Source organism: Ailuropoda melanoleuca, chromosome 6, assembly GCF_002007445.2.
Source record: "Ailuropoda melanoleuca isolate Jingjing chromosome 6, ASM200744v2, whole genome shotgun sequence".
Classification (NCBI taxonomy): domain Eukaryota; kingdom Metazoa; phylum Chordata; class Mammalia; order Carnivora; family Ursidae; genus Ailuropoda; species Ailuropoda melanoleuca.
The window spans coordinates 73,012,692-73,039,834 of record NC_048223.1 but is presented as its reverse complement, the minus strand read 5'-3'; the positions used below and the strand labels follow the sequence as shown (position 1 = coordinate 73,039,834).

General features: G+C 45.9%; 1 protein-coding gene across 1 annotated transcript in view; it reads right to left on the bottom strand.

The window, feature by feature from the left end:
- STOX1 (storkhead box 1) overlaps window positions 1-27,143 on the bottom strand; it is a 59,576-nt gene that overhangs the window by 6,469 nt on the left and 25,964 nt on the right. The window contains exons 2-3 of the mRNA XM_034662610.1: window positions 4,181-4,333; window positions 447-2,772 (exon numbers count right to left, since the gene is read on the bottom strand). Of these exons, the coding sequence (XP_034518501.1) occupies window positions 447-2,772; window positions 4,181-4,313 (2,459 nt within the window). The 5' untranslated portion in view covers window positions 4,314-4,333. The remainder of the gene's footprint in view (window positions 1-446; window positions 2,773-4,180; window positions 4,334-27,143) is intronic.

Sequence of the window (27,143 nt, the reverse complement as noted above, 5' to 3'; positions counted from 1 at the left end):
AACAATTTTCAGTACTTTTCAAATATTCTATTATGACCATACTACTTTCATAATCTGAGCAATGTTATTTAAACAAATTAACATGGAAAATATTGGTGGAAAGTAGCTGCATCTCTCTCTCAAGGTGTGTAGAACCAGAAACATGAGGGAAAATTTCCAACCCTCTGTTGAGGATGTGCTCCACTCATAGCAGCTCCTTCCTACTTTTAGAAACAATTCAAGATTCTGTAGTAGTGAAGTAAATTTTGGTTCACATTAAAAATGAACTCTATCCTATTATATAAGAGATTTTGGTGTAATTTGATACAATTTATTCAGTGAAGGCTGGCAGAATTATATTGCTATAAAAAGTTTATTCAGGAGTCTCCCACTAGGTGATTCAGCACACCCTTGATTTTAATCATTCCTGAGGAATAGTGGCTGATCAAACGTTTACATACACTCACCGTGGAGAGTCTATTCCACTATCTCCTGCCATGCTCTGATTTTCTGTTCCTTCCAAATGACTGTGTGCGTGTTGGAGCTCCTGAGCCAACACTGGCACATGGGAAGTGTTGAAAAGTTCTACCTGTTGTGTGAATGGCTTTCTCATTCCCTGATTCTGAGCACTCTGACTCCAGCTAGCTGGTTTCTTTCCTGTATCACCAACAGAGCCTTGTAGGGTTTCAGTCCCAGAATCGGCTTTCCTTGTGCTATAGTAATCAAATAAATTTCCATCAGCGGATGCTGCGGTTTGCACACACGTAGCAACACTGGGTTCCTCTTCATAGTTAAAACTGGACTGAGTCCCTGAATTGAGGCCACCACTTTCAGCAGAGAGATTAGGTGTTTGGCTTTCACCTGCGTTAGTGAAAAACCCAGTGGTTTTGTAACACTCATTTCCTTTAAGCACCTGAGGCTCAGACCTGTGTATTTTGCTGTTGTACTCAGCCAGAGATCTTTCCGTCACGTTTTGTTTCCCCAAATGATCCCACTTGCCTCTCCCTGTAAAGGAATACTGAATGCGGCCAGGCAGCCCTTGACATAAGTCATCATTCTCGGAAAAGTCCTCCTCATCTAGATATAATGAGCTACAGGCACCATCATCATCTTCCAATTCATTCTGATACAAGGCCTGGTTATCATCAGAAAGCCCTTTGTTTTCTAGACCCACATTCTCTGCTTCCTGGACAAATGTCTTTCTCGTGGATATTTCTTCTAAGTCTCCATTTTGTCTCTCAGGTTGTCTCAAATAGTTCGTACTAACTGGGCAATCCAAAAGACCAAGACTTTGGAATTGGCGTATAGTGTTATCAACTGATCTGCAAGCAGAGGAGGCACGGCCTGAAGAGGAGGAACCTTGTGATAGCAGGACATGCTGTGTTTCTTTGTAACTTTTCCTCAAGACTTCAGGGATTACCTCGTTTTTTCCACCATATACATCATATCTCAACATGTTTTCCCGAAAGGAACAACATTGACTGCCATTTTGCAAAACACTACATTGAGAGTAACTTAAGGGGGGATCTCTGAAGTCCTCACTGATAGGTTTGACAGTAGAGTTACTCATAGAAATGGATTCTGCCATCGGCTTATCTTTACATCGTTCAGCATGTGGCTGTTTGGCTTCACCCTCAAAGATTCTTGAGTAATCCAAAGACCTTGAGCTTTGGAAAGGCTTTCCCTTTGGTCCAGTCTGACTGGGTTTCAGATACCTGGTCTTCTGGATGTTGTGCCCTTTGGTGATTGGGCTGCCTCGGTGAGACAAACCCTGGAAAGGATTACTAATTCGCTTCTTGTAAATCAAATGGGGACCCAGCACAGATAGATTCTCATCAAGTGGTTTCTGAACTGCTGCTTCATTTGGGCTTTTAATCCTGGCGGTGGGCTGTGTAGCAGGTAGCTTGGGATGTTTCTCCAGTCGAACGCTTCCGGGCTCACTTCCCTGACTTCCGGCTTTGTGTCCATCCCTCCGAGAATGGCCCCGCCTTCGAGACTTTGCAGACCGGCCCCGCCTTTTCCTCACTCCCTCTTTTGAAGGATATTTATGCCTCAACGGCAGCATATCGGTGCACGTGCCCCGGCTATTACAGTGTTTCTGTTCTTCGTATTTTTGCATTAAGACTGTATGCTTGATTAAGTTGTCAACAGTCAGAATGGGATTAATTCGTCTGATAATCTCATGTTCGACGTCTCGAGGGATATTGTCCAAGTTATCTTCATCTCGAACGGGCCATTCTTCTGGTGGGAACTGGGCAGAGAAACTGCTGTGCTCTGCTCTGGACTTCTCCTTCCTGGATAGACTACGCCAGAAGAGGCTGAAGCCAAACTTCTTGCCTTTTTCTCTGTCTTTTGTCTCTGGTAACGGTTTGGCGCTTTCACAGATGTGATTCTCCTCAGACACTGAAACCGCTCGATTCTGTACCAAAGATCTGGATTCCTGAAGACCCTTCTGGCCTTTTCTAGCCATTTCTGCAGCCGCCGGTGTCTCCTCTACATCCTGAGCGCACGGATCAGGGAAACACCGGCAAGACTGACAATGGGAAATGGGGGCAGCATTTTCTTTGGCTAACTCTGCACAGCTGGCCACGCTCACCAGATACGTAATGCACGTTGGCATCGGGTGACTTTCATCTGATAGGTCTCTCTTATTTTCGTGGGGGGCTGCATTTGTGATGAAGTAAGTCTGAGGAGTGACTATGAAGTATCCCTCTCCAGTGTGATAAATTTTCCTTTCTTTAATCAGAGTTCCCAGAGTGGTGTAGAGAATATCTTGAGATGGAATTGCAATGCCTAAAACAAACAAGCATTTCATTACACTGATAGATTTTGAATTAAAAAAACATTCCGATGAGTGAAATCAGTAACTCAGAAATGACCACGCAAGTGCTTGATGAAGCCAGAGCTAACTGTAACACAGTTAGTAAATGTAATTAAAATGCCAAAGAAGCATTCATAATAGTCACAATTTAACTGAATAATAGGAATATAATTTGGTCCACACAAAGACATAGGGCTAAATTAATGGTTACGTAGAGAAAAAAATCTGAGGTCCCTCGAATACACACAGCAAGTTATACAACCCCATCATGAATTTAAATTTTGACTTCAAGACAGCATTCTTGAAAGCAAACATGGGAATTTTTGAAAATCGCAGCCTCATTGCTTCAGTCTTAATAAGAATCCAAAGAGAAAATGAAAACCAGTCTGTGCCAGGATGAGGGCAAACTACCTAATATCTGTATTATGATGGTTTTTCAAAGTAGGAAAGTAACAATTTTAAAAGAAACTTCCTTTTCCAAATAGGGATCAAAACTGTATTTATATTGTGAAACATGTTTGTATAATACCAGAAGAAAATACATCAACATATTAACATTGATTTCCTTTGGGATACTGTACGTGGTTACTTTTCTATATTTTCTTGATTTTTCTACAATAAGCATATTCATTTTATAATGGGAAAAGGGAAAAACACTCTTCTACATCCATGCATTGGAATCTCATGCAGCTGTGAAAAGAATGAAATGGATCAATATATGATAATACAGAAAGATCTCTAAAGTTTTTTAAAAGACTTATTTGTGTGAGAGAGAGAGCATGTGCACATGGGGGGTGCGGAGGGCCAGAGGGAGAGAGAGAATCTCAAGCAGATGCCCCACTGAGCTTGGAGCCCGAAGCAGGGCTCGACTCAGGGCTCGATCTCACGACTCTGAGATCGCGACCTGAGCCAAAATCAAGAATTGGACGCTTAGGCAACTAGGTCACCCAGGCGTCCCCTTCCAAAATATTTTTTTAACTTAAAGCAAGGTGCAGACAGAATATAGAGAATGATCCGATTCATGTTATAAAAAAATACATAAGCTCAAATACAATTTACAAAAGTATGCACAGGAAAAGATAAACAATAGAAGCTGTCACCTCTGGGAAGTGGCAATGGAAGAACGGGGTGGGGGCAGAGGTTGAACTTCTCCCTATTTTGCCCTGTACTCCTTCTACAGTATGATTATTGCCATAAGCATTGTTTTTGAAAAAGTTCATTTGGAAAGTAAAAGAAATGCCTTTTCCTAGCAGGGCTCTAATACAAGGTTCTACAATAGGAAAAAAAAAAACTGGATATCGTCCAGTTTATTTACATGTTTAAGTGGATTTATCAATAGAAAGCAAGCAATGAACTAGCAGAGAAAACTTGTCACGCTACCTGGGTGGTGCTTCATCAAATGCTCCAGTAGTGTTTCCTGCGTCACCACAGTCTGAGCAGCATTCATATCAGACACAGCACAGCAAAGAACCTCAGCCAAAGGTATAAACTGAGATTGAGCTATTGGATTCATTTGCACTGGAAAGACGTCACCTAAATTAGAGGGTTCAAAAAAAAAAAAAAAAGGAAAGGTGATACATTTGTAGTAAAAACTATTTGTAATTAGTGAATCAAGAATAAAAAACTGAATAGTACGTGAAATTGCTATTTTTCTCATCAGTTTTTTTCCTCCGAATCTGATAACACGGCATGAACAATGACAGAAAGCATAGAAGAAAAAAGGTTTACATTCGGGTTCCCTACTTTTTAAGAACTCTGTAGAATTTGTCACTACTTTACATGCAAGAGATAGTAAGTTTCCAGATGAAAGGCACAAAGTGCTATCAGAGTTCAGGTCAGACAATGCTTATATGGTAATTCATATTTTTCAAAGCATTTTTTAAAATCATATTAACTATCTGGGGCAGGCAGGGATGGAATTCCTATTTCTTTATTTAAAATACAGAAAGCCAGGGCCCCTGGGTGGCTCAGTTGGTTAAGCGTCTGCTTTTGGCTCAGGTCATGATCCCAGCGTCCTGGGATCAGCAGGGAGTCTGGTTCTCCCTCTCCCTCTGTCCATCCCCGTTCATGTGAGCTCCCTCTCTCTCAAATAAATAATCTTAAAAATAAATAAATAAAATATAGAAAGCCATAGGTGCCTGGGTGGCTCAGTCGGTTAAGCGGCTGCCTTCGGCTCAGGTCATGATCTCAGGGTACTGGAATTGAGCCCCACATCAGGCTCGCTGCTCAGTGGGGAGTCTGCTTCTCCCTCTGTCCCCGCCCTGCTCATGATCTCTCTCTCTTTCTCAAATTAAATAAATAAGTAAAATCTTTTTTAAAAACTTATATATATATAAAGCTCAAGTAATTGTCCCAAGGTCAGAAAGCAAGTAAAATGACCAAAATAGGTCTTCTGACTCCTAACCCAGCATTTTCATCATCCCACATTTTCCCGATTGGAATGATTAGGAAGATTTGAAGAAGGAAAGGGCAGAAATGTTTTCCAAAAACACAAAGCCATGGAGCAAAACCATGGAAGAAGGAAAGCACAAGGTATATACAAAGCACGAATAGAGTTATCCTGGTTGGATAGAGGTTAAGGGTTATATAAGACCGAAGTTGAAGACAGATCGGAAATGTAAGCTAGACCGTATTGTCTTTCCTCCTTCCCAATGTCTTAAATAAATATTCTTAACCTGCTATTACTCAGGATTCTGCTGAACATCCAAGGGAATCACTCAGTTACTTGGAAATGAAAGACTAGGACTCAGGAAAGAGATTTGGGGATCAAGTGATACAGAGATCCGAAGCTAAGGAGAGGCATAAATTCTTCAGGAGGAGAAACAGGAAGACAGCCAAGAAACACTGAACTATGGGGCTATCTACAGTTAAGAAATAGTAGAAATAGGGACCCACAGAAGAGAGAAGGCCTAATAATGGGGGTAGGAGGAAGAGAACCAAGAGTATGAGAAAAAGAGGCTCCAAAATGACAGTGAAGCAAGTGTCAAGATGCTTGAAAGGGATCAGAAAGGTTGAGGGAGGGGCACCTGGGTGTCTCAGTTGGTTAGGCCTCTCCCTTCGGCTCAAGTCATGATCCCAGAGTCCTGGGATCGAGTCCCTCATTGGGCTCCTTGCTCAGCGGGGAGCCTGCTTCTCCCTCTCCCTCTGCTGCTCCCCCTGCTTGTGCTCTCTCACTCTCTTCTCTCTTTCTGTCAAATAAATAAATACAATCTTTAAAAAATAAATAGATAAATAAATAAATAAAAAGAAAGGTTGAGGGAGGAGGGGAAAAGGCCATTGTATTTCTTTTCTTTTTTAAGATTTTGTCAGAGAGAGAGCGCACAAGCAGGAGAGCGGCAGGCAGAGGGAGAAGCAGGCTCCCCACTGAACAAGAAACCTGATGCGGGACTCGATTCCAGGACCCTGGGATCATGACCTGAGCCAAAGGCAGCCACTTCACCAACTGTGCCACCCAGGTGTCCAAAGCCATTGTATTTCTTGATTGGAAAGTGACCATTGGTGTCTTTCAATAGAACTGTTATCATAGAAAAGACACAGAAACTAAATGTCAGCTTGAAGGGAAGGGAGTTGGTGAGAAAAAAGTAAGGTTAATGGATCCTCCTTCTAGAGCAGGACTTCTTAACTTTGGCACTTTTGACATTGGGGGTCAGATATAAGGTGACCAACCATCTGAGTAAGCCCAGGACTGGGGGGTTTCCTGGGACATAGGATTTTCAGTGTGATGAGCAAGAAAGTCAAGGGCAAACCAAGATGGTCTGCCTAGCCAGCTAATTCTTCGTTGTGCAGGGCCGTCTTGTACATTGTAGCAGGTTTAGTAGCGTCCTTGGTCTCTACCCACTTCTAGATGCCAGTAGCATCTCCCCCAGTTGCAGCAACCAAACAAGTTTCCAGACATTGACAAATGTCCCCGGAAGGGGGGGGTGGTGAAGGCAAAACTGCCCTAATTACAAACCACTGTTCTATACCATTTGTCGGAAAAATCGGGTTCTGAAAGAGGAGAAATAGAACACAAACCAGAAGGGAGTAGGATCGAGTGAATGTGAATGTGTGTGTATGTTGTGATCTTCTTAAAGGAAGATCTCTGCACATTTGGATCCAAAAAGGAAGGGCTTCGCAGAAACAATGCACATGATTCTGGGAGAGAGAAGACCAGTAAGATCCCACAAGAGGGGAATAGGAAAATGTCAAAAGGCACAGGTAGAAGAATGGCCTCAGAAATAAAGAAGATATTACTTCATCTGGACCTGAGAAAAGAATAGAGGGTGGGAGAAGACCAGAGACCTACTGAAGCCTAGAAGGAAACACACGTGAGCACAGCAAGGTCATCTGATCTCTGCATAGTTAAGGCAGGGAGAGAGAGGATAGGAATGGGAGGAGAAAAAAACAGGAATGAGGAGCTGAAGAGCGGAAAGGGGCTTTGAAGAGCCATTCTTAGAGTACATTAAATTAAAAAAAAAAAATGAATGCAAAGATTATGAAGGAGCCCTGAGTCTCAAGAGGATTGAAATATGGTTGCTGGCAGGGGACGTGGCAATCTGGAACGAAAAGGGTGACGGCAGGAAGGCCAGCAGTGCATATGGGAATCACCACGGGGTTGTGTGAATGTGCAAAATCTGATTCAGAAGGCCCGAAGCAGAGCCCATGATTCTGCATTTCTAACAACTTCCCAGGTGAGGTCTGCTTGGGAATGGTAGAGGGTTAGAGTGTTGATAATAGCAGTGTTAAGGTAGCCAACTGTTCAACAAATAAACATGGCCCTGGGGCTGCATGGGGAATCAAGAGTAGCCAAAGGGAAGCCAAAAATTTGAGAAAACTTGGGTATACCCTACAGTTGACTCACCCAGTGACAGTGGAGAAGCCAATACATTGTACTAGTTGTTGAGGGGGAAGGAAGGTGGTGAGGATTGGCAAGGTGTGAAGGGTTGTAGCCAGAGCTGGTGAGTGGCCCACGGTATTCATTGTATCTGCATGAAGATAGAGGACTTCCACAAGGAAACTGAGAAGCAGTGTGCTGTTATACAGAACAGTGCTCTGTTTCCCTGTGTACTTAAGCTTCTGCAGCTGGCAGGCTGGGCATCTCTGAACACGGAAGTCACAACACAGGGCAGAGCTGCTGTCCGCAACCTAGGTTAGGCTCTTCTCTTGTGTGATGGTGGCTGTTCCACCGGGTGCATGCCAGGATACCTATAGCATTCTGAGAAGCTAGGATGAATGGCTAATCAATTAATATTTCAAAGAGACAAAGATAAGAGATGGTACTATGAAACTTACTGTCCAAGTGGGACATTAGCTGACCTAAACCTCAAAATCCTTCTAGAAAATCTACCTCTAAGCTAAGGGTAATAAGGCTCTGCCTCTCTTCACTCTGTCTTTGCCTTTTTTCCCTCGGCACCTTGGACTTACTTTCTTCTCTTTCATCTCCCTCCTCAACCAGAAAAAGTAGAGGATTAAAGTACAATTTCACAGTTCCGTGCTTCTTTAACATAACTCTATATACTTAATTTGAAACAAGTGACTTTAAACTTTTATGTATCTTTCTTCCTAGTCTCCCAAAATAGTCTAAGTGACTTTTTTCTTGTGTGTGATCTTAAATTGATTATCTCCTCCTCCACCCACTTTCATGTGGACGAGAAGTCCTTAATTCAAAAAGAGGGTGGAGAAAGGTCTCTCCTAGAAAGATGAGGGCTAGAGTACTGGCGAAGTATAGGGCAAAACCTAAGAAGTTTTTAGGTGGCTCAACCACACAACCCACATTCAAGCGTCGCCTCATCCCTACCGTAAATCTAGTCACTTTGAACTTTGAGATGGGGGAAGGAGGACGCATTAAAAGGAAAGAGAGGAGTGGCTAGAGTGTCAGAATCTGCTTGCAGCGCCCCCTGCCGGTAGCTGCCCATTTTTGGGCCAATGAAACAAGGAAGCCGCTGGGGCGGGGGTCCAGGACTCAGGTCTCCACTGTGCCTTTGGGCTAGACCTGAAACCACCCGTTTTTTTTAGCTCAACCCTTAAGCTTATTTCCTCCTCTCATAGCAAAAATAGTCAAAATGGATTTTTCACGGGGCTGGTGGTAGGGATGCATGGGATGTTCCTGTACGTTTCTTTACAATCTCCCATAGATCTAAAGTCAATTCGAAATAAAAGCTAAAAATAGATTGTTCAGAAAGCACTACTTTTGGGGCGCCTGGGTGGCACAGCGGTTAAGCGTCTGCCTTCGGCTCAGGGCGTGATCCCAGCGTTATCGGATCTAGCCCCACATCAGGCTCTTCCGCTATGAGCCTGCTTCTTCCTCTCCCACTCCCCCTGCTTGTGTTCCCTCCTCTCGCTGGCTGTCTCTATCTCTGTCGAATAAATAAATAAAATCTTTAAAAAAAAAAAAAAAAAGAAAGCACTACTTTTAGTTAACAAGCAGAAATATATGAGCAACAGAACTTTTTTCTTACATTTTAAAAATCCCAATTTCTTTTAAAGAATCTTGACACTGCTTGCCAAATCCAAAGATATTCTCAAATTTTATTCGTAATTCCTACCACGATGTGGGAATGAGTATTTTAAGAGTAAGCGAATCTACTATCAAGTAGAAAGCCACATTGCCTTTCTTTCTCCTTAAAATTAATACAATATGTCCACAGCATTTTAGAGAACGTGTTAAATTGCATTTAACCTCTGGTTTGGCACTCCCTCTAAACAAAGCCTAGAGAAAGTTTCTCAGTACATTGCCTTCACGGCCGTTGCTAAGAGACGTCTTCAGGTGCATAAATCATCAAGGGTTTTTTGTGCAGGAGAGCAGAGCAAACCCTGACCAGGAACTTTCGTGATAGACTCGGGAATCATGCTCACGCTCTAGCCATCTTTTTTTGTTTCAGTTACTTCTGCCCTTGGATTTTTGGAACGCAATAACCCTTACTAGAGTTTTCCACCAAAAATTAACTTTCTGTGTCGAAGATCCCATTCATTGATGTAACCAGATTTCGCAGGAAGTGAAAGCCAGTCCTTGGGCTTTATCCTGGATTACTATGGAGTAATTGAAGAGCACCCTTAAGCCCAGGCCTGCTGTGGACCTTTGACCCTTGACCAGCAGCAGGGATCAGAAGGCTAAGAGAGGCTGTGTACCAGAATAAACAGTTCACAACAATGTTCTCTCTTGTTTACACAGTCTTGTAACTGTGCTCGGGTGCTGCAGAGATGGTAAAAGCATTTGGGCCGAAAGACGGGTTTGACAAAAATACCTATAAATTACAACCATATATATTGGCGCCTACTACATTTAATGCCATCTTCTCTGCAAAGGATATTTTGTTGCTTACCTTGCTGTACTCCTAAAGGATTTAGTTGGTACTGATTTTTTTTTTTTTTTGTATTTCCAAATTATGATGAGTTTTGAAACAATTCTTCTCCCCACTTTTGGGGAGAAGAAAAAAAAAACAACACAAGGCAAATTAAATGTATTTAGTATGGGGATGCCCAATCAGCAAGTGATAGTATGGAGTTCTGGATTGTCCAAGGTTGTTGACATCCAGTCAAGTCGAGAGCAGGCCCCTTCTAGCTTGAGATCCTACAACTGTGACGAGAACCAGACTCCTGTGTGATGGCTATAAATTCATATAACCCTGGGCAATAAATCCCTGTCCCTGGTGCCTTAGAACAGTGGCCCCAAGAGCCCCTGGCTGACAGAAGCAGAACTGTGCAAGTGTGGCTTGCTCCCGAGTCGGTGACAATAGCCCACCAATGATCCACTGACATCAGAGTCCTCCTCACAACTCTGAGTAAAAGGTGGTGGTTCCTTTGTCAGGACACAAAGGCTTCCTCCCTGTGCCCCTGGTGGAAGGCCTTTCGAAGAATACCCTATCTTGACTGGTTTTTATCAACAAAGAAAAGTGGCTAAAAGAACCATTTCCAGGCCAAATCATGAGGCATAAATACTCCTACCCCAGTGTCAAATATCAAGAGGTACGTTCAGGACAAATAGGGACACAGCCGGACTGCCTTGCACCAGACCCAGAGAAGGGAGCTGGGGTAGACCAAGCAAACTGTCCCCCAGAACTGTGGTACTGGAGAAATCCTCAACCAGGGACACTGGACTCCTCAATCTGCCAGTTACAGATCACCAGTTGGAAGCTTCGGTAACATTGGATGAGTCTAAACTTTGCACTCCGATAAACGGGAGCACTGGTATCAACATAGTGGCTGGTCCAGAGCCGTTATTTTCCCAGGGGTAGTGGGTGTGGGGAGCACAAGCCAACAGAAGCGGGACAGTTGTCACTCCCAGGACCCCGAGTGAAGGTCTGACGCAAGGGCAACAATACCCGGGTTCAAACAATAAATACTCGCTCTCCATCTTGAGAGTGGTTATCAGACAGTTGAAGGTGGGGGTTTGGTAACCTGACCATTTTGGAGGAAAGAGCCAGATGCAGAGAAAGCAGTCCTCCCAAGTGAGAAATGCAGAACCCAAATCAAGCGGCCATCTGCGGGGTCCAATCCTGTGTTTGCTTTGTCACTGAGAACACGTCTGAAGAAAAACGATCTTTATCGAAACAGTTTATTTTGATATCTGAATGCTCTAGTTAAATTTCAGGGACAAAATTAAAGTTGTATATAAAAACTGTACCTTTGGGGGAAAAAATTAAATGCCACGCAATGTCAACATTTATCTTACATTTTTAAGGCACCTACACAAATTCCAAGAGGGCCCCTGCGTGGAATCTAAATTCTGACATTTTAACTCGGGGTATTTGAATTTGATTTCAAAGGTCCTAAAAGACTGTCGTTACCAAATATGCAAAAGAGAGGGAAGACTTCTTTGCAAATTTGGAAAGCACATCAGAACATTTTCGCGTCCATAAAATTAAATTGCAGGCAAAACTAATCCTAACATTATTTATTTCATATTTAAGACACAAAATTCTCTCTATTATAAAAATGTTGAGTCCCCATACAAGTTTATGGACTCAGTGCTAGGCAGTCTGCCAGAAATTCATGCATTATTGACCTTCAAACGGTTTAACTGAGCCGCTCAAACTCAGCTAATTACCCGGACACATGAAATCTGAGACCATCTTTTTTAGGCGCCCGTACTGAATCACACTGTGGGAAAGGTATCTTCTACGTGCATTACAGTTGACAATAGAGCATGAATAAAACAGCTTGCAGATACACTCAAGTTTAATTAAAAAAAAAAGAAAAAGAAAAAAAGGATATTTTGTTCTAAGTAATCCAAGAAGCTTCCCTGATTTTGAAACTGCACTTTTATCCAAGACAGAATTTCCAGATTTCTTTAATATTAACATCAATCCTGTACTTTTCAAGAGGCAAGTATTTTGTAACAATGTGCATCTCATCAGAGATAAGATGCTGAGCACAAATTTCCATGGCTTTACATAGTTAGATCTATTGTGTTATAACCTTAAATAGGCTCAGGAAAATCAAACAAAATTGGAACAAAAAGAAAGGTTTCAGGCCAGCAAAACCAAGCCCTTCTCCGTGTCTCCCTTTTATTTTAGTAAAATAAAAGAATGCAAACACTTGCCCCCACACTGAAACTGGCTGTAGTTCTAAGGGTAGTCGGGTTATCTCCCCGGAAGCTGGAATTCTTTCTCAAGGGCGGTGATGTTTATTTCGAACTCTGAAGACACATACGTCCCCTTCTGGGACATGCCCTGTGTTGAAAAGCTAAAGGCTCCCCTCTGGAGCCTGGGCTCTTCCCACACCAGGAGTGGTTAGCGCTATCTTGCGTAATAACCACACTTCAAACTGTCAGGATCAGATTAGCAGCCCCTTCCTTTTCAAGGGATATAGCCACGAATAGCCACTACCAATCGAGTGGCAGAGCCTTTGGGTCGTTTATGACAGGGTCCCCACGATTCAGTTGTCAGAACGAGGGATATAGAAAAGACAGAGAGGTGGCCCTACTTCAGGGAGCCCTTTGGCCTCTAGCGGCCTCCCCCTGAGACCACCACCTCATTCCAGGTAGAGATATGGGGAGACCTGGCTGGGAGGGAAGGGTGCACATGACTCAAACCGGCTGGTTTTTTCAAAAAACACTGAAACTCAGGGGCGCCTGGGTGGCTCAGTTGTTAAGCATCTGCCTTTGGCTCAGGGTGTGATCCCGGCCTTCTGGGATCGAGCCCATCAGGCTCTTCTGCTAGGAGCCTGCTTCTTCCTCTCCCACTCCCCCTGCTTGTGTTCCCTCTCTCGCTGGCTGTCTCTGTGATAAATAAATAAAATCTTAAAAAAAAAAAAAAAAAACACTGAAACTCAGTACCTCAGCCCTAAAGCCCTCCAGGCCCTGGTGGTGCCCTTGCCTAACCTCTCTCCCCTTCAGGCTCTCACTCTGGATAGGTTAATGATTTTAGCCAAGCGGCCTCAGGTTTCTGAGGCTGTCAAAATTAATTACCATAAATTCAGTGGCTTAAACCAACGCAAACTTATTATCTCACAGTCTATAGATCCCCCGCTCCCCCGCCCTGGGCCCCGTGGCCTGGGCCTTAATTGGAGGCTCTAGGGGAGAGTCGACTTCCATGCTCATTCAGGTTTTTGGCAGAATTCAGCTCCTTGTGGTTGTAGGACATAGGACACAGGCCCTGTTCCCTTGATGGCTGTCAGAAGGGAGCCTCTTCTCAGCAATTTAACGCCACTTGTGTTTGTCACGTTGCCCCCTTCATCTTCAAAGGCAGCGTGGAGTCTTTTTCACACTGCGGTTCTCTCCGGCTTGCCCTCCTGTTGCTTCACTTCTGTTCCAGCCGGATAAAGTTCTCTGCTTTTAAGGGCTCATGTGATTAGATCGGGCCCACCCGGATAATCCAGGATAATCTTCCTCAACTTGAAAACAGGATTACATCCGCACAGTCCCTTTTGCCGTGTAAGGTAACATATTCACAGGTTCCAGGGATCAGGATGTGGCCATCTTTGGGGCGCCATTCTTTCTACCACACCAGATACAAGGGCTGGGGGCAAGGAATGGCTGAGGAGAGAGGCACAGGTCGTAAACTGCAGCAGTCCTGTATCACCCTAAAGATGCCATGCAGGAGAATACCTTTTCTTTGCTCTCGAGGCCAACCTGGGACTGATTTAAGATGCATCTTCTTCCCAGGATTCTGGAGGCCACGCACGCGACTGGCGGCTCAGAGTCACGGTGGTGAATATAAAACACCACTCACAAAACCTGGGGGGCAATTTTTAGCACCAGCGTTGTTGTTGGAATAACAGATAAATAAAAGGCCCCTGTGGCAAAGAAGCTGTCCTTTATGTACGAGTCTTTACGTTACAAATGAGCATTATCCTGGGTGGAGGTCAAGGGACCTGGTGGCAGTGTCAGTCCAGGTTCTGCTATGCGGCTCTGAATGAACCACACCTCTCTTCTCTGAATCTCAGTTTTCCTCGTCTATACATGTGGGGCTGAGCCAGATCAGTGTTTCCCAAAAGGTGTTCTGTGGAGCACTCATTCCACGAAATGCTCTACAAGAGAAGGTCCCAAGGCCGAAGGTTTGAGAAACACTGCCTGGGGTCACGGGGGCACTGTTAAAGGCTCTGAGAACTGTAATGGATAATCTATTTAACCCGATGTTTCCCAGTCATACTTGGCCGCAATCTCCTTTCTCCAAAACCTTGTCAGCTGTGACTTCTCCCCATCCAAACTGACCTGTCCCTGCAGAGACTATACTCTCATCTGGGAGACCTTGTCCCTTGTCCTCCACATAGAGCACACTTCCCCATGCCCATGTTTCAAAATCATGAAGACTGGCTCAAATGCTAACTTGACTCTCCCCTAAATTGTTCTCTGAGCCCATCACCTACAGTTCCCCTTCCCACAGGGACCCCTCACAGAACACTGAATGAGCAGCTCCTGTGGCCTAGCATTAGTACTCATGAGACCAGGATATTATCATAGCACATCCTTCAGTCATTTCATACCCAGCAAATATTTATTGAGTACCTACTAGATGCCAGCTCCTGGGGATACAACTGTGAACAGAGCACAGTCTTTGCCTTCCAGGGGCTCTGACTCTAATGGAAGAACAGCGGTTGGAGGCAATCAGAACCCAACACGAGGTCTATAGCTGGGAGGACGGGGACTCAGTCTTCCTGGTCCCTCTCCTGAATGTCACTCTCAGAAGTCTGTGGATGCCTGGGCAAGAGCATCATGAGTAAGAAGGGCCAAACGTGTCGCTCTGGGGCCTTGGGGTTCCTAAAGCAGCATGGGCTGATAAAGGAGCCCTGCAATTGGTCAGGCAGACCCAGGCTCAAATCCTCCACCTCCACTTACGGACTGTGCCATACTGACTTTTCTTTGCCCAACCTCCACAGCCTACTTGACCAAACACCAGTCCTGCCCGTGACGTTGTCTCCACCCCAGAGGAAATAATTCATGTTGGTAAAGCCTATGGCTAGCCTTGCTTTGTTTTATTCAGTAATATTTTACTGTAACACCTTGTGGCAGATATTACGGGTTGACACATCCAACACACGTTCCCAGTCGACTTTTTCCTGCCTGTCTCCAGTGTAGAGGTAGGAAAATGCATTACTCAATTTCCCAACCTCTCTTAAAACCAGTGGGCACGTGACATCATCGTGGTCCCTGAGACAAGGCAGGCAGCTGCCACTGCTAGAAGAGACCTCACAAGGGAAAAAGGCCCTGCCTTCATCTTTTTTCCTTTCATTCTTGACTCTTTCTTCCAGCCTAGATCTTGAAGAGGAGGCAGCCATCTTGTGACCATTAGGTGACAAACACGATGTCAAAAAGACTACTCTTTGAGGAGGGCGGAGCAGAAAGGGAGAAAAAGCCCAGGTGTCTGGTAGCCTTGTTAAGCCACGGTGCAGGCCCCAGGCTGCCGACCTCCAAACTTCTTGTCAGGAGACAAATCTACCCCTCATTTGTTCATGCCTTTGTTAGAGTGTTTTCTGTAACCTGCAGCAAAACAGCATCTTCGGCCAAACAACCTAGTCAAGGGCTTTTGACATTTGTTTCCTCCTCAGCTTTTGGGCTGTGGGCAAAGTGTTTGTCCTGCCAAGGGCTGGAGTAAAGCTCCTGGATTCTCTACCAGCTGGACTTGATTTCAGTACCTTAAATGCTGTGAAGCTAGGATTGCACAGTGATGGGTACTCACGGGAAAGGGGTCGGGGCTCCTGATGCCTTACTCATCATCGTGCCAAGTCTGGGATAAGCCACGGAGAAGAATGAGGAGCAGAAACCTGCGCTAGGGTTGCTAATTTTTAACGGCTTGGGGAAATGTGTCCTAGGAAGGCTACAACAGGCACTGTCCTCTGGGTGAGGAAGGATTTCCCTCTTGCATGTAGAAGTCAGAGGGGAAGATGAGAGCCGTCACGGTGGTACGGCTGGCTCTCCGAATGCACATCTACAGTGACAGCCCTGAGAACGGGATGCCTTTCACTCTCTCCTGAAAGGAAGTCTTGTGAAATGGAGCCAGTAAGTCAGTATCACCGCTCACATCGATGTAAGATTAACTCGGCATTTGAGGCAAATAATGAATAACACCACTTCTATTTCAGGAGGAGGTAAGCCCTGCCATTTGTGGAAGAAAGTTGCCTTTGGTCCTGAAAGAGCCTGGATCCCCCCCACCCCCCACCTGCCACTTGTGCCTTGGTGGATGAAGCCCAGCAGAGCCCTCCCGCTCTGTGGTGCTGGGAACCGGGAGAGGGCTCCCCTTGACATCCCGAGACACACACTGAGTGCCGCCTTTAATCCCAGACTCTACACACACGTATACTTTACCAGAAGTATCACACAAATGGCAGCCTTGCCCGCGCCTTTCCTGTTGAGGGAGGTGGGGGTCGGGTGACCCAGAATAACGAGCAGGAGCGCCCTGGAATCCAGGGAGGATTATCGATGCGCACAGGTGCTCTCCCAGGCCCCTGCAGCAGGGCGGCTCAGCACTTGGCCACCCTCACTCCTGCCGGGAGCCCTCCTGCCCCAATCTGGAAAGCATCACTGAGTTTCTCCATCAAAGGTCTCTTTCACTTCTCCCAGACTGCCTGTATGCTCCAGCTGCTTTCAAGTTGATTACGGATTCTTTTGGCCTCCTGAAATATTAACTTTTAAAAGATAAAAGCCACTCCGGGGATACAAGCCACATAAATGTAGTTTCACTGAGAAGCACTTCTAGGCTGTTAGACACTTTAAAGACCTAAACTGTTCGATTTTAAGGTTGTGAATTCCTTTTATTTGGCCAAGAAGGCTTCACATTGCATCTGGGCAGGTGGGACTGCCCCTCAGCAGGCCTTTGGCATATTTTCACAAGGTCATTGCGTTAGAAATGAAATGACAGTTCGCCACCCTGAGAAATCTTGAAAGAGGCTGTAGGTCTTGCTTCCTATCAGTGGCTCTGATCTTTACACGTCGGGTCCTATGACCACTGCTTCTAGAAGCCAACCGCCTACTTCCCACTAAGCCGTCCATTACCGCATCTCTGACCCGAGGCAGCCACACATTTTCTCAGGTTATGTGCTGGTGGAAAGAGTGTGGGTTCGTGCACACCACGTTGTGTGCCCAGGCAGAAACCGCCAGGGCCCATCTGCAACAGTTAGCCGCCTTCTCCCTTTGCCTTCCACACAGACATGGCTTCCCTACCCCACTCAAAGCAGATGTACTCTTCTCTTCACTCTGTTGGGTTTCAGCCCAGAAAAGGGGCTCCAACATACCTTTTATTTATTTACTTATTTTAATAAAGCCCAACGTGGAGCCCACCACCCGGAGATCAAGACCTGAGCTAAGATCAAGAGTCGGACACTGAACTGAATGAGTCACCCAGGTGCCCCAACATATCTTTTAAATACACTACTTTCTACATTATTGCTTCTCTAGTCCCCTATTCTTGCTGTCTAGGAGTCTTAAGACTGACATTCTCCGGCGCCTGGGTGGCTCAATGGGCTAAGCATCTGCTTTCAGCTCAGGTCATGATCCTGGAGTCCAGGAATCGAACCCCACATGGGGCTCCCTGTTCAGCGGGGAGTCTGCTTCTCCCTCTTCCCTTCACCCCATATAATCTTAAAAAAAAAAAAAAAAGACATTCTCCTTTTACTTACGAAACAGCCCCTCTTCTAAGTGCTGCGCAGACAGTATTCCTGCTACCAATACACTGCTCACCTCACCAACCCTCTTCCCCAGGCCACCTCCCCTTCCACTGCCATGCGTGGTGCCTAAACCCAGGTGGAGGACAGCAAGGACAATTCTCGTGGCAGAGCCTGGAGCAGCACAGACCTCTGGGTCACGAGAGCCCTGCATCTGTCCTGCTTCTAACATGGCACAATGGAGCAGCAAACTGTTAGCAAGAGAGGCAGAATCTTGAAGAATTGGAGCTTTCCAGATAAATATTGCGAAATCTTGGGCTCCTCAGCTAAGTTAATGTACAACATATAGTAAGAGAACTCTAGAGAGATTTAACTAACTCTGGAGGTGTGTTTATATTTCAAGGGCAAAGGAGGCCCATGACCTTGGAAACAGCTCTAGGTCATAAAAACTGGAGCCACTAGGGTTGCTCTGGCTCCTGCAGAGATGTATTTATATTCCAAAAGGTCAGAGGGAGACCCAGCATCTTTTACATCCGGTCTTCAAGCAACAAAGGTTTTTCTCCCCCACAGGAGAGGAGAAGGAAGCAGTTGCCTGTTTCTCCTGAATATAAGCAAGGAAAATCCCTTTTTCTCCATCCCTCACCTATGGAGAGTCTAACCACCTGTGCTGGAGATTTTTCCACCTGGCTTTCATCACATTGGCCCAAGGCTAAGCACTGGGGCATGGGGGAGGGTGTGTGTGTGCTGGTACCATTATAATATCCTTAAAAATATTTTTTATTTTTGTGTAAAGAATAATCTGTCTCTCATGAGCATTCAGAATAAAATTAGTAAAGATGCTTATTAAAAACCTAACAGTTACAGCAGCAAAGATGATGGTATCTTATTTGTCACATGGCTTTCTGGAAGAGCCGGACAGAGCCCTGAGGCTGCTTAGCAGGGTTTGAAGAATATCCATAGGAATCAGCAGCTCTGTGGAAAAGACTGAGAGATTTGTTAGACTGGGATTAGGAGTTAGGCTTGGAAAATCCAGATTAGGATTTCGCTCTCTGTCCTGGGTGGACCCAGAAATCCTTACAGGTGGGCTTCAGGTGAGACAGGAGAAGCCTGTGTTGCTCTCCTACCTGTGAGGAGGAGACAGACTTCATCAGCTCCCAAGCCTGGGGGTCAAGTCAACACCGCAGGGGAAGCGGTCTGGATTACCACTCTGAAGACCCTTCCCAGCTCCCCTCTGCTCCCTGGTTGCCCTGCGACTCCAGCTGACTTTCCTGTCTCAGAAGGCACTGCACTAGTCCCTTTACACAGGGGGAGACAGCGAGGCTGGAATGTTGACAGCTCTGCTGGATGCTGGCTCCAAGCACCCATGTGGAGAGAGGACTTAAATGCAGATGCGGAGGAATGTGGAGCAGAGCCTCCGTGAGTGAGCAGAGGGAGTCCTGGAGCCTTCTGGCACATGCCCAGCAGAGAAAGGAGAGGGCAGTTATGAAACCCCACTCTGCAGCCCACATCTTGCCCCACTTCTGCATTCTGCACCGGGGAGGAGACAGTTTCTCCCTGCAGCTGTGATTTCATCCCCGTAAGTGCTAATTTTAACTGCTAGGAGTTTGCGCACTTTGCAGGGGGCAAAAAAGAGGAGTTTAAAAACAGCTTTGTATGGTTTTCTGTGCTATAGCACCTGAACATATGGCAGAAATCGACTTGGATGTTATAGTCATAAGTGCTCGAGAGGGATTGTCTCTCCCCTCCACCCTCCCTCAGGAGAGGCTGCAAAGAGAAGGTTGCCCTTGCTTTTTGTCACCTGTGAGTGGAACGGCCATCTCTCAGCCCTGAGGTTCTCTGGCAATCAGGAGATAACCGTTGGCTTCTTACCCTCAATCTGGAGACCTGAAATCTTACTAGATTCTAGGCGTGCGAGACTTCGTGCAGATTTGTGCTATGATGTTTGTGTCAGGAAAGGTAGCATGCTAAGAGGACGTGAGGAGGGAGGCAGCTCCCGGATTCTGGTATACTTTGGAAGTTTTTGACACGGATACTACATAGGGCCTTTGTGAAAAGCACCTTATAAGCTTGGTAATGAGTTCTTGTGCAAATCAGATGCCCCCATTTGTGGAATGAATGGGTCAACTCAGACTCTATGACTGACAGGTAAAAACACTTTTACAAAAATCCTTGCAAGAGAGGCCCTGCTAGCTGGGCAGTGGTTCTCCTTTTGCGTGAGAAAGGGGCACCCTTTCCCCTTGCTGCCCCAAGCAAGAAAAAGCCACAGGCTTTTTTTCAGGTTTTCAGCTTTGCTGAACTGCAAACAGGTGTGGTTGCCTGTGAGCTGAACTCTGAGAATATTGAAAGACCCCCCTTTCGGGGGGCTGTGAGTGTGGACATCAGGAATGCTGGTGGGCCTGTCTGGATCGCACACAGGTGCCCAGGGAAAGGGCTGTCATCTGATGGGGCCGCCGCTGAGGGAGCCTGCCTCTCTCCTAAGAAAGCTGCAAGGAAGGGCAAACTCAAGAAAGAAGCCTGGCCCCTCCACCAGCTCTGGCAGTCTGAGTCAGGGGGGCCTTTGGGCCCTCTCTCGGCGAGAACTCATTGCCGTTGGCTTTTTGTGCTCGGCCTTTCCGACCTTTGTGGCGGGGCCATTTGTGCCTTTTCTGGCTCTGGCAGAGGTCACTCAGCAACAAGCTGCTGGTCTGACTCCCCCCCCAAAACTCCCCCCTCTCCAAGGCAGCTTGATTACTCAATGCAGCTGTCACCAGGGAGGGCTGACCCTCTCTAGGCTTTTCACGGGCTCACGGTCAGAACAGTAAGAGAGGGGGGGCGCCTGGGTGGCACAGCGGTTGAGCGTCTGCCTTCGGCTCAGGGCGTGATCCCAGCGTTATGGGATCGAGCCCCACATCAGGCTCCTCCATTATGAACCTGCTTCTTCCTCTCCCACTCCCCCTGCTTGTGTTCTCCCTCTCGCTGGCTGTCTCTATCTCTATCGAATAAATAAATAAATCTTTAAAAAAAAAAAAAAAAAGAACAGTAAGAGAGGGGGCATGTTAGATCCGTTTCAAAAAAATGTTTTAATTGGGAATTGTGCTCTGACCAGTCTCCTGGACATGATGTAGCTGTCTCTCTCCCCTAATAATAATCCCAGATCAGCTTGCCTAAAAAGGGTTTGAGGAGATGCAGATGTTATAATTAAGTCTGTGTGACTTGTGTGAAAATGTTCTGTGAAAAAGCTTTTTGTCTCTCTTGCACCCAACCCTTGTGGGCAAAATGTCTGGCTGAGAGGAGAGGATGATGGAAAAAACCCCGTGAAGACACACTGATTTAGGACCAATGAAAGGAAAGCCAAAAGCAAGGCCCTAGAGAAGGGAAAACTTCAGACCCAGGAGATGAAGGGCAAGGGGATTCGTGATGTTTGTTTTTCAGAATCTGCTCCTGGAGCCGTCCTCCTAGAAGAACACTCCACGTCCTCCTAGAAGAACACTCCACGCTGCTCCCCTGGCCTGCTGCCCAGGGCTGTGCCCCTCCCCCTAAGTGCCTGCCTTGCTGCTGTCAGCACCCCAATTCAAGCCGACCACTGCGCAGGCTCCTGAGGCCTGACAGCTGATCACACAGGAGGGGACGGGCCCCGCTCCTGCATGTTCCACGCAGAACCACCCCAGGTGTCCTCTGCACCTCAGGAACAGATGACCCGGTGTCAGGAGCAGGCCGGACTGCTTGAAGTCAGTCCCTCTGAAAACAAGAACTGAACTGAGTGATTTGGGCCAAAGTGGGGGAAACCCCAAAACTTATCAATTGGTGGAAGGCCCCCTTAGGGATCTTGTGCACTTAGGCTGCCTAACTGATGTGTAATCCCACTTGGGGGCCCTGACAGCTGTAAACTCTCTGTTCCAGGGATGCCATGTGTACCCTCGGGCTGTGTGAAGGACAGGCATTAACTTATCTCTGGTGAAAACACTGACGTACACCTAGAGGGGCTTATCAGAAATATCCCAAGTGTTTATAGAAACAGCCCAGGGGGACCAAGGAACCCTCAGACATGTACTCTGGGGGCAGCTTACCTACAATATGTTATTCTATTAGTCGGGGGTATGAAATGTATCCCTCACTTTTTAGTTGAAGTGATTCGTGGCCCTGCCTCAGCCTCAAAGACATTTGACAGACAGCTTCAACTCACCGGGGCCAGTTACTTGGATGGCAGAATTTGTTCCAGATTTTCTTCTTGCAGGTCATGGTGGCAAAGTCCACACAGAGTATTAACCTATCCAGCAGAAACCGGGCATATGCCTCAGGCCAGGCAGGCAAGGTTAATTCAGAAATGTGGGGAAGCCACCAGCCATGCTAAGGTAGACCTGGATGGTAAATGAGGTTTGTTCAATTGACTAAAACCAGAAGGAGCCTTGGAGGTGAAGGCTAAGACCACTGCCATGGGAATGACCTCGTCCTGCTTTGGAGCTCTGCTGGTAAGAGCTGGGTAAGTGCGGTTTACAACAAACCCCATGGATTGGGTCCTCTCTCCTGCTGGTTAGATTAAAATAAAGCGAGTGGCATATTATGGGAAAATTTACCAGTAGCCAACTGTGGAGAAATGCAAGGATGGAGAATCACTGGGTAGACAGGAAAGTTTTATGTTTCTGCGCAGTTGGGGTTTTCTGAATAATTTGCTAAAAACTTGGGATCCTGGGCTAAGAGCCATGTCTTGGAAAATTAATTTTCAACTGTAGAGGTAGAGAGCTCCCGAGAGATTCACCTAATTCTGGAGGTTTATATTATATGTGTTTATATTTTAAGGGAAATGAGACCCATAACCCTGAAGACCTCTTAGGTCAAAAAGCTAGAGCTTATCTGACCTCAAAGAGCTGTGTTTACATTGCAAAAGGTTAGAGAACCCAGAATGCTTTCCACCCTGTCTCCAAGTAGCAAAGGTTTTTCTCCTTGTGGGAGGGAAAGGAGAGGCAACTAACTGCCCTTCTCCTGTGGAAAAAGAGAGAAAATTGTTTCTATGGAATGTCTAGCCACTTGTGTGGGAGGTTTTCCCGACTGCCTCTCATGGTGTTGCCCCAGGACTGATGTAGTTTGTAAGTAATAACTAATCCACTTCAGGATGTCAGTGTGAGAAACTTTTTGGACCACTCCTGGCAAAACAAAGCTGGTGGAAACCATAAAACAAGTACCAAAGTCCCTGGAAATTCTTCTAAGGGCATATGCCAAATGAAGAAACATTCAAGAAAATCTAGTTAAACCTGGTAAGAACAAAGCGTCCGTGGCAAATGAGCCCCCACCCTCTCCCCCTCCTCCCTTCCCCCAACTCCAGCACAGATTGATGAAGGCTCCACTCCAGGCAAATATGGCCAAGAAGTCAGTGCTATCCCTCCCTGAGCTCCCAATCCAGGTTGACCATATCTCACTGGGAGGAGTAGGCTGTCCGCATTTTCCATCCCCTCCAATTTCAAGCCAAAGAAGCTAAATTGAAATTCCTGGTGATCATGGCTGAAGGATTAGGGATCCCCCTCCTCCACCCAGTCCCTACCCACCTCGTCCTAGTTCTGCTCCAGGAGCAGCAAGCCAAGAATCCTGGGACCCCAAACACCTTCATCCCAGCTCACTCCTCGGGCATAGATTCTACCCTGGGAGAGCAAACTGAAAAGACCAGAGGCTACCGTTGTAGCCAGCACCCAGAGCTCCGACTCAGCTTGCCCACGGGCAGAGGCCATCCAGAAGCAGGGGAGTTCCAAAGCACTCCCCGAAGGAAGGAACCACTCTATCTGAAGAAGTCTGTAGGAAAGTTCAAGCATCAGGGCACTCCGGAAAAACAAAAGCCCCTCTTAAGAACAATGAGCTAAACTGCAGACCAGCTAGCCCACTAGAAAGAACCAGAAAAAGGTATCTGAGGAGACCTCTCCTGGGGTCAGGAAAAAGAGTGACCTCCAAAAACCATCCCTGCCAGGATTTAATTAGATCAGACAGCTGAGCAAGTTTGCCCCAGGGCACTGCTGAAAAAAGAGCCATCGGTTGTAATTCGAGCCTAATAAGGGTAGTGGGGCACCAAACGGAGCAGACATCTTAACCAAGAGCTCAGGGGAAGAGACGAAGCGCCCTAAAGAGCTAAAATCACTGACAGCCCTGGGTACCGTGTGCACGACCAGGGCCGCGCGCTCTGAGGAGAAACACCAAAGGCTTCCTGCTGAAGGGGAAACGTCACTCACACAGCCTGGTCAAGCCACAAAATCCAACCCAAGTCCCAGAGAAGGTAAAGAGGACTCTGTATGCAGAGTTTCTCTCATAGATTACCGGAAAGGTCCAGTTTTCAACCTAAGACCTGCAAAGAACCAGGATCCCCTGACCCACATGCAGGAGGAGAATCAGGCAACAGAAACGGCCTCTGAAAGGGACCAGATGGCAAATTTAGACATCAAAGTAGCCATGATATGTCCTAGGAACTAAAGGAAACCATGCTTAACGAAGTAACGTATGAAGACAATGTCTCACCAAAGAATATCAATAAAGAAAAACTATAAAAACTAAACGAAAATTCTGGAGTTGAAAAGTACAATGACCTGACTTCAGAATTTGTTCAAGGGACTCAGTAGACCTGAACAGTAGACTTGATTTGGCAGTGAACTTGAAGACAGATCAACAGAGATTATACAAGCAAGCCAAAGAACAGGAAACAGAATGAAGAAAAATGAACAGAGCCTCAGAGAAATGCAAGACTCATTTAAGTGTACCAATCTATGTGTAAGGAGGAATACCACAAGGGTGGGAGAAAGAGAAAGGAGTAGAAAAAAATATTTGAAGAAATAATAGTTAAGTCTTCCCAGATTTGCTGAAAACCAATCTATATATCCAAGAAGCTCAAAGAACGTCAAGTAGGATAGCGGGGCACACAGACACACTGGAATGAAGACACTGAAAACCAAAGACAAGAAGAAAATCTTGAAAGCAACAAGAGAAAAACAATTCCTCGCATACAAGGAAGCCCCAAGTAGATTAACAGCTGACTTCTCACCAGAAACAATAGAGGCCAGAAGGCAACACAGAACATATTTATTTTTTTCAGTGTATAACATATTTAAAGTAATGAAATAATAAACTGTCTTTGATCCAGAACTCAGGTATGCATTTCAGATAAAATTAATAAAAATAAATATTAAAAACCCAACAATACTCTAAAAGATTTTAAAATTTAATGACTTTTTGGGGCCCCTGGGTGGCTCAGTCGGTTAAGCATCTGTCTTCAGCTCAAGTCATGATCTCGGGGTCCTGGGACTGACTCCCACATCCGGCTCCCTGCTCAGTGGGCAGCCTGCTTCTCCCTCTGCCCCTGCTTGTGCACTCTCTCTCAAAATCTAAAAAAAAAAATTTTTTTTAATGACTTTTTACTGCCACAATTGGACAACTGTATTAGAAAGTGAGTTAAGGGGGGTGCCTGGGTGCCTCAGTCGGTTAAGCAACTGCCTTCGGCTCAAGTCATGATCTCAGGGTCCTGGGATCGAACCCCAAATTGGGCCCTCTGCTCAGGGAGGAGCCTGCCTCTCCCTCACCCTCTGCCCTTCCCCCTGCTTGTTTTCTCTCTCTCTGACAAATAAAATCTTAAAAAAAAAAAAAAAAAGTGAGTTAAGGGGCACCTGGGTGGTTCAGTCTGTTAAGCAGCTGCCTTTGGCTGGGGTCATGATCGATCTCAGGATTGTGGGATTGAGCCCTGCATCAGGTTCCCTGCTCAGCAGTAAGCCTGCTTCTCCCTCTCCCTCTGCTGCTCCCCCTGCTTGTGCCCTCTCTCTCTCTCCCTGTCAAATAAATAAACTCATTAAAAAAAAAAAAAGTTAAGATCCATGATTCATTTTGCTCATGGAGTAAACTCCCTAGAATAGCAGGGCTCCCTCTTCTTCCCATTCTTCTTGCAAGGATGGAGTTGTGTTTCACTTTGTGTATTTCCCCTTATCCTATCATGGAATGATATTTGGTCTCTATCCCCAGTTCCTGGCACAGTTCCTGGTTCCTAAAACCCTTGGAATTTCCTGAACGATAAGGGTGACTGCCAGGCCCCTTTAGATAGCCTCAGGATGGGGGCTGGTTGCCAGAACAAGCCTTGATTAGAAGCCTGGAACTTTCAGCCCCACTCCCCAATCTCTGCGGATAGGTGAGGGACTGGAGATTCCATTCATCGCCAATGGCAAATAATTTTTTTAATTTTATTTATGAGATAGAATGCACCAGTGTGTAAGCAGGAGGGAGGAGGAGAGGGAGAAGGAGAAGCAGGCTCCCTGCTGAGCAGGAAACCAGATGTGGGGTTCAATCTTAGGACCCTCCCCCCACCATCACGAAGAGCGATGCTTAACTGACTGAGCCATGCCGGTGCCGCATCCAATGGCAAATAATTTAATAAATCATAGGGCACCTGGCTGGCTCAGTCGGTGGAGCGTGTGACTCTTGATCTTGGGTTGTAAGTTCGAGCCCCATGTTGGGTATAGAGATTACTTAATACAGTCTTTTAAAAAAATTAATAGGGACGCCTGGGTGGCTCAGTCGTTCTGCCTTCAGCTCAGGGTGTGATCCCAGCGTTCTGGGATCGAGTCCCACATCAGGCTCCTCTGCTGGGAGCCTGCTATTTCCTCTCCCACTCCCCCTGCTTGTGTTCCCTCTCTTGCTGGCTGTCTCTCTGTCAAATAAACAAAATCTTAAAAAATATAAAAAAATAATTTAATAAATCATGTCCATATGATGAACCTTCCATGAAAAGGCAGTTGGGAGAGCTTTCCGGTTAGTGAATAGACCAAAGTGCTGGAGAGAGCACAGAAGCTCTGAACCCCTGTCCCCCACACCTTGCCCTACGCATCCCTTCCATTTGTCTGTATCCTTTGTAATAAACCGGTAATAGTAAGTAAAGCACTTTCCTGAGTTCTGTGAGTTATTCTAACAACTTAATGAGGTGGTTGTAGGGAACTTCTGATTTTGTAAACAAGTTAGAAATGTTGGTAACCAATACTTTTAACTATCATCTGAAGTGCGGCCAGTCTTGCAGGACTGAAACCTTAAATGTGTGGAGTCTGACGCTAACTCCAGGTAGTCAGTGTCAGAATTAAACTATGTGACACTACACAAAAATCTAAGCTCAAACAAATGAGATGTTATGGAATCTCAGCTACTGACAGGGCATCAACTTGAAAATGAGCGTGTAACACAATACTCAACTCCAAGGAAGCTTCTGCAACACCAAACCCACCAGGGGGCTCCTTATGGTTAGGGGCTCCTTAGGGAAGTTGGAAAGTTAGTGTCTCAGAAACCCCAGGGCTTTGTTTCCTTAACATCAATCATTCGGGTTACCTTTGGGATTTGGGAC